The 8471-nt window shown below is 33.9% G+C and overlaps 1 protein-coding gene across 1 annotated transcript; it reads left to right on the plus strand.

Annotated features, from left to right (window-relative positions):
- Nucleotides 1–2384: 2384 nt before the first annotated feature.
- On the plus strand, nt 2385–6038 carry LOC122011615 (calcium uniporter protein 5, mitochondrial-like). Its single transcript, XM_042567994.1, has 2 exons — nt 2385–2818; nt 5524–6038. Exons 1-2 carry the CDS (start codon nt 2423–2425, stop codon nt 5962–5964), a joined length of 837 nt encoding a protein of 278 aa, XP_042423928.1. The 5' UTR covers nt 2385–2422; the 3' UTR covers nt 5965–6038.
- The last annotated feature ends 2433 nt before the right edge of the window (nt 6039–8471 follow it).

The raw sequence follows: 8471 nt of genomic DNA on the forward strand, positions 1-8471 counted from the left end.
ATGTCAAAGTATAATTATCCATAACCAAGGTGACTTGAATACCTTAAGTCGAAGGAAACTTGCACTTGAGCTGCAATGAGATATTTATTAACATATCTATATATGTAGAAAATCATATGAAGTCTCATAGTAGGTCACTACAATAAACTAGTTACCATAACTAGTATCCAAGTTTAACTCTCAACATCCTAATATCTCTGACTAGTGATGAACAACTGCTTGGTTAGACTAAATAGTATAACCCATGCTAGTCTCACAGAATCAATGATGTTTGAACTCATCAATTCTTCGACTAAGGATTATTTCAATATATTCATAATTACGCATATAGATATGCTTACAAGTTGTGATCCAATCATAAATTCTCTCATACTATGAATTGTGTTGCAGACATTCAGTAAATAAGTTTAAAATCAAATCATACACATAGAGATTGTGCACTCAAATAGTGAATTTATATTTATCCAATAAATAGTACATACCATAAAGTGATTGCTTTAGGACATCTCTCAAATATAAATTTTGCACCCGTTGAGAATTGACCCCAAAATCTATTAGAGTAAGCACCCATATACATACAAACTACATCAATCCATGGGGACAATTCACCACACACAAACTTAAATTCTTCGTCGCTATCATCCAAACAAACTTAAATTCTTCATCGCTATCATCCAAACTAGGAATGAAAGTTCTAACCATCTTTCTATTTTTTTTTCTTTTTAATTAATGATTGACAATCTATTTAAATTAGCTAAATAATTAGAATGTCAAACTCCCCTTTTACCTATGCTACCCTAACACTGTCGGGATGAGGTTAGAAAATTTTCATTAACGGAAGGGAAAGGGAGGAGAAGTAAAGTATTTAATTTTCTCTTGTTTGAGAGATGAGGAAGGTTTATTAATGTAATATGTGTTACTTTATTTAGGAGGAAAAGAAGGAGAATGAATGTTAAATAGATAAAGTTACAAAAATATCCTTACTTTTTAAATTAGATATTTTTATAATATTAATATTTATTTTATAAATATAAATTAGATATTTTTAAATAACAAAATTAATTCTTTTATATTATCATTTAAATTAGTTATTTTTTAATAAAAAAAAATTAATTCTTTTATATTGAGAATTATGAAAATAATGAATTATTGACAATAAAGTAATTAGATGAAAAATTATGAAAATAATGATTTTGAAACCTCAAATAAAAAAATTGAAAGATAGTGTTATAACAAGAATTCTGATTGTTTTAAAACTTATTAAATTTTGATGGCAAAATTAAAAAAACTATAGATTGTTTTTTAATTTTGATGATAAAAATAATTTTTTCCAGTCAAAAGATGTGTCAAATACCATCTTCCGACGATCCAACGACAAATGAGCTGTGAAGAAGGTAAGGTAATTGGACTTCGCCAGCATAGCAATGTTAGAAATTGAAAATTTTCTTAAATCAGTAAGAATAAGAATAAAATTGGGACAAAATTTTTTATATTTTTCCTCACTCTTCCTTACATTCCAATTCGGAGTCTAAGAAAAATCTCCTTGGTAGAAAAAAAAAAATTAAAACTTACCCTTTTTTATTTTTCTTTTCTTTTTTCACTCCTTCCCAAATAAAATTTAAAGTACTCCTTCCCAAATAAGATTTAAAGTTCACCTTCCTTTTATTTTTCCATCAATTTTTTCTCCCTCATCTCCTCCTAAATAGATGGTAGGAGATAGAATTTTTTTTAAAAAAATATAGCATTACTTAAATGTTATATTCTTCCCCTTTTCCGCATGTAAAAATGCAATTACTTGAATTGAAGTATTAAATTTATGGTTATGATTAGTGCACTTTCAAAGATAATTTATATTTGTAACCGCTTGAAAAAATTAATAGTCAAGAGGTACAGTTAGTCACATTCACATATCGAACCCAAGTTTGACAAATAACTCATGCAATTGTTAGGAAATATAATAGTCACCTCGAAATTTGGCACAGATAGAAAGCGTAAAGGGAGCTATTCTGTCTAACCTAATTTAAATTATAATTTTAATGAAAAAGTAAATTTAAAAAATCATAACAAATTACAATTGAATTACAACCACAATTTGATATAATTATATTATGGATCTCTTGATCCATAAGAAATTGATCGGGGATCCTCTCTCACCGTAGTAGTTAAGTGATATATAAAGTCAAGTCAAATTTTAAAATGCCAAAAATAGAAAATAGAAAATAGAATTGAAACATAGTAATAGTTAATTGATTCAAACACGTCGGCAAAGACGTTCATCCTCCAGTCGCGATCCCGTTCGCCGCGTTTGGTTTGACCTCTTCCTCTCCCTTTGATAGGTTGTTGCCTTAATTGATTCGCTTTTTACTCTCCCGCCTTCTCCTTCCTCCGCGGTCCGATCCGATCACGTTCCCCGCCAAGCACAATGTGGCGTTCCTTCTCTTCCTCAACCTCCCGAACCCTCCTACGCAATCTATTCACCTCCAGACCGGCGAAGCACCCTATCCCTCCCTGCCTCCTGCCGCTTCCCCACCGCTTCTGCTCCTCCGGCAACGATGCGTGCGACCATAGATCGCCGCCGACGGAGTCGATCACGCTCGAGGAGGCGAAGCGGATGATTCGTCTGGCGAACGTAGAGGCCCTGAAACGGAAGCTGGAGAGCGAGGGGGAGGAGGTCGTCGGGTACGCTCAGCTTCTGGAGGAGTGCGAGGGGATGGGAGTGGCGCGCTCCCGGAACGAGGCTGCCGCCTTTGTCCGAGCGTTGGATGAGGTCGGCGTCGTCCTCTTGTTTAGGGACAAGGTCTATCTCCGCCCCGATAAGGTAATCCAATTTCTTCGATGGTTTGCTCGCTTTTTGCAAATATAGATTTTTAAAAAAAAATATTTCTTCGATTTATTTCTGCTATAATGATCTATCTGGTCCATCCTTATTCTCGGCTCAACTTTGATCTGAATTGGTTATGGAACTAGAAAGATTCGACCTTGGAATTCTCCTGTGTTTAATACGTACAAATCTAGTGCCTTCACGATCCGAAGAAAGATCGACTAAAGAACAACGAATTACAATTTTCTTCGCAGATACTATAAATATAATCTATAAACTGTTACTTATCACACACACACAAAAAAAAGTTATATCTTTTTTTAGCTAAATGAGTTGTTCTTTTTCTCACATTCTGTCTTTATGATTAATATTGTCCTATCCAAGAACTCATAATGCATTCTAATTTTTTTCTGCAAATTATACCTAATTTATGAAAGATACATTTCCACGCGCAGGAAAATGAATTCTGATAAGGTGAGATCTTAAGTAAAATTTGGACCATCAAATATTCAAGTGGTGTTATGACTCTTATGATAAATTATAAGTTTTCCAATTATGTTAAGTTGTCTTGTACCTAAATCTGAGATCATAGCCAAATGAGTGCAAGTCGGATTGGGTTTGATCAATATTGATTGGAGTTTGTCTCAGTTTGCCCAAGTTGGACACATTTCAGTTGAGGTTGTTTCACTTAGGTGAATTGTGGCTACTTTGGTCCGCTCAAAGGCGATGTGTCCAGGCCAAATGTTAATCCTTCAAGTTTTAGCTTGGCTGAGGTGGTTGAAGGTCACCTGAGGTGAGTTAGTTGAATGGTAAAGAGGTGGATTACATGTCAAAGTGTGGATTATGAGTCACAGTGAATCACTTAGCCAAGATCATGTGGCTTCTCTCTCTGGGGAAGCTTCTATTAAGGGCTTAAAACACTAAAAAGCTACTCTAACCACTCTAGCACTACCATTTTTTTTTGTAGGTCCTTAAGGTGAGTGTCCTTTAATAGCTTCGACAATGTGATGACCTTTGGTTGGCACAACTCTAATCCCACAGATTGGCTCATTGTCACACTGTTAATCATTGTTTTTATTACTGAGGTTGTACATATGGAGGCCATTTAACAGTGTTTGACTGTCAATATTATTTCCTTCAAGTTTTTTATATGAAGGGTGTAAAATATATTTCTCAAAAAGAAAGATTTGTTAGATGGATTCATGAGAGTCCAATTTTGTCAGCCGTCCTCATAATATTAGATATTTGCACTATGATGTTCTGGCATTCTAATAAAGTTTTATTAAAGAAATTTTGTTAGGTTGATGTTGAGATATTCTTCTAAAGATGGTTGAATTGTTCTATTTTTCTATGATCTTAGTGTACTTAATTTTTAAACCAGGTATCAACCTTTAATGATATTTCATTGATATTATGCGCTTACATATTCCTAAATTTTTGGTTTCCATTAGGAACTTTATCTTTATAAGAAAACATTACTCAATCTAATAAAAATGATTTAATTCGTATGAATATGATTAGTGATATTGCATACAGAGCTCAATGAAGTGATAAGATTAATCTTAATTATAAGAAAATTAAAATAGTTGAGGCATAATGGCTTGATGATTATAATGATTGTTGGGATTTATTTTGTGTGCGCTCCATCAATCTCGATTTTTGCAGCGTCATCTAGATAATACATACCATGATCTTGTTTGATGCTTTCCTATAATGAGATATATATGTTCCTTGATATGACCAAGTTCAAGACTTGTTGTTAAAAAAAACAAAACACAAAGAAACTGGTAATGTTGAATTTTCTTCCTTTTTTCCCCCATCACACTGCAATTTTGGGATGCTTGCCTTTTTTTTAGAGACTCTTGTTGAGATATTTGATGAGCAGTTTGGTTTCAAACACCTGTTATCTCTAACATCGTTCCTGCTTGTTCTCACAATTGTGGGACCACTATCATGACTATTTACTAAATATTTGTAATGCATTTATTGTAGCCAACAAACTACATGAAGATTCATCCATTTTCTGGCTTCTTAAATAATATTCAGCTGAAAAAAAAAAATCTTAGGATCTTAGAATGAAGAACATAATCCAAGAGTAATTTGATGAAGAGTAAGTTCTTACTGCATGCTTTGAAATTTGACAACTTGTAGAATCAGTAATGGCTATTCAAGAAAAGTTTCAACAATCAATGATTCAAATTCTAAACTATAATGTTTTTTACTTGACTTGTGATCTGAAACTTCACGACTTTGCATGATCAATGTTGACTGAAATATTCATGAAATTTTCAAAAATAATATTCTTTTATAATAGGTTCCCTCTTGGAAAGATGAACTTCTGTAATATAAATCATTCTTTATTTGAGCTTTGTTTCTAAGGTTTTCGTGCTCTAACTGCTCTTATTCATTCTTATTTGGATTTTTGAGTACTTGATTTCCCAATCATGTCAAGGTCAAAGAGTATGCAGAACCAGATGAGATGAATAATTTATGTTTCATTTAGATGCCCATCAGCCTAATTAGATTCATGCTATTTAATCAGTATGTTTTATATGAGGGTGCATCCTACTATTTTACACTTTGATCTTTTATTTTGTTGGCTCTTTTCTAAGTAAAGCCAGTTCTTTCTTTTGGCACGCCTAACCAGTTAAAATCACTGGGTGTTCAACAGTCTGATGCTTCCAGAACTCGATATTCTGCAGGTTTTGGATCTCGTCAGAAAGGTTGTTCCCTTTGCTCTGACACCTGAGAATGATCCCAGAAGAGAAGAGTTGAAGGAATTGCAGAAAAAGAAAGAAGAAATTGACCAGCTTGCCCACAAGCAGGTTCGACGCATGCTTTGGTCAGGGTTAGGCTACTTCGTTCTTCAGATTGGCCTCTTCTTTCGACTTACCTTCTGGGAATTCTCATGGGATGTCATGGAGCCGATAACATTCTTCTCCACCGCAGCTGGTATCATTGCAGGATATACCTATTTCCTTGTTACCTCAAGAGACCCAACTTACCAAGACCTCATGAACCGGCTGTTCTTGTCTAGGCAGCGGAAACTAATTCAGAAACACTATTTTAACGTCGAAAGATATATCGAACTGCAAAAACAATGCAAGCATCCACGGGAGAATGTAGAGTCATGGCATTCTTAATCTAAACTACTAATTGCCCTTGTTTTATTTTAAAAATAGATAAAAACTTGCAATCTTGGATGCATTGCAGAATGCTTCATGACAAGTTTGTAGCTGAAAGTAAAGATTATGGCATCGAATGACTGCTTTATCTTATACACGGTTGATGAGCTGTGCATCCTAATTACTTACCCTTTATCACCATAATTGAAGTTTGTTTCTTTGAACATGTGAAGGCTTTAATTAGGGTGGGCTTGTCTTCTCTACGAGTCTTTCACCAAACATACACGAACACTCGGTACATTTTTTTGTATTCCCCTTCTCCGTAATGCTATTGTAATTGGGCATTGAATATAAACCTTCATTGATCATATGGTAGAGCACACGAGGAAGCCACCAATTAGAAAAAATAAAGTTAAAAGAATCATCCATCGTGATGTATTTCTAGGCGGTATGACCGATTCACCACTGAGCACTCTTTATGCTCCACGGAATAGGAATGTGCTTGAGGCCTTAGGTGTCGTAATAACTTGATCTATGTTAAATCTTACTTCTTTATTAGTATTTTTTTTTAAAAAAAATTATATTAACTAATTTGACAATAAATAATAAATTATTATAATACTATTAATATAAATTTTAATTACTATTTTTAAAACAATTATCAATCAATTTTAGCTTTGATGAAGGAAAGTCTTGACACAATGGTAAAAATTAGTATCGTGTGACCTAAATGTAATAGATTCGAATAGTAGATATAGGCACGGCGTATAATAGACTTTTCCATAGGATCGCATATTGACAGGGCTTTCATAAATCAAGTTGTCCTTTTATCAATTTTAATTTCTATAAATTATAAATTAAATTTATTTATTCAAAAATATTTAACTAGTAAATATCAATGGCTTTGAAGAGCAAGGACACAATAATAATAGTATAAAAATGATAATAAAGGAGAAGAAAGTGAAAAATAAAATTTAGAGAAAAATAATAGTATAATATTAAATACGCTTTTGACTTTCCAAAATATTTTTATAAAAAATATCAATTAGGTATAACCAATAAGTATTTTTAATTTATTAACCAAATTTAATTTTGATTATTAAATTAAATTTTCATAAATAAAAAATTAAAAATTAAAAATTAAAAATTATGATTTAAATTTTAATAAAAACTAAACATAAATAAATTACGAACCAAATCTAATTTTAAAATTAAAAAAATTAAAATTATCAATCAAACAAATAAAAATGATTAAATTTAACTTTAATATATAAAAAATTAAAAATTATTGACCAAATATAATTTGACTAGTAAAAAATTAAAATTATCAATAAAAATAAATCTTAACTAATATATATATATATATATATATATATATATATAATTTGATGGGCCCCAATGATCCCCAATATAATAAGGGCCTAGGCATACGCCTTAATGACCTATGCCTTGACCCGACCTTGGGAATGGTTCACCGTTATATATATATATATATATATATATATATATATATATATATATATATATATATATATATATATATAATTTGATGGGCCCCAATGATCCCCAATATAATAAGGGCCTAGGCATACGCCTTAATGACCTATGCCTTGAGCCGACCTTGGGAATGGTTCACCGAGTTGATCATGTGCTCATTAAGAACAGCTCACCGAGTTAATCAACTCACTTGCATATTGAATGACCTAAAGAGCTATCGATGAAGCAAATGGTGCGATGGTAAGAGGTGAGGCAATCTTCCATGCAATGCGGGTTTGTAGGACCTAAAGAGCTTGTGATGTTGGGCCATGTGTCAGGACTCATTTGCACTTTCGGATTTATCTTGATGGCCTATAGAAAATTTTCGTAAGACCGGGTCGGTCATTGAAGAGCTAGACTTTTATCTTCTTGGTGTATGGTCTGTTGGAGCAATCTCAATGGTCCGTGCGACCATGTGTTTTGGTGTTTGGGCAAAAGATTTAAGTTAGGTTCACCCTTGTATTTGATATGTGTATATGAGTGTACAGGTTTGCAAGATACACATATGACTCAGCTTGATAACTTCGGGTCCGGTGAAGGATGGAGCATCCGAGAGACCGTGGACAAGGCAGCAAAGACAAGGGTCGAGGGAAGCGACTTCAAGGCATATGCGAAGGATGACATTGGGACTAGCCACGGGCTTGGGTGCATCCGAGGGACGAGAGTCAAAGGAAGTAGGCTTGAAGGCAAGAGGTCAAAGCTGCAACGAAGAGTCCAGTGAGTCGTAAGGGTGAGGATCTGAGTGCTGAGAGATTGTACTCGGGTACCAGTCGACTGGTGGTTTCATCAGTTGACTGGTGTAGTCGACTGGGAGCAAACAGAATGCTTCTGTTCGCTCGACCAATGTGGAGCAGTCGATTGGTACTTTTACCAACCGACTGGTATCGAGCCGTTGGGATGTAACAATCGAATCTCCACAGAGGACAGTCAACTGGTGGCTTTGACAGTCGACTGGTAGGCGAGGGTTTCCAACCCGTGGCCTATATAAC

This window comes from Zingiber officinale, chromosome 8A (genome assembly GCF_018446385.1).
Source record: "Zingiber officinale cultivar Zhangliang chromosome 8A, Zo_v1.1, whole genome shotgun sequence".
NCBI classification, from domain to species: domain Eukaryota; kingdom Viridiplantae; phylum Streptophyta; class Magnoliopsida; order Zingiberales; family Zingiberaceae; genus Zingiber; species Zingiber officinale.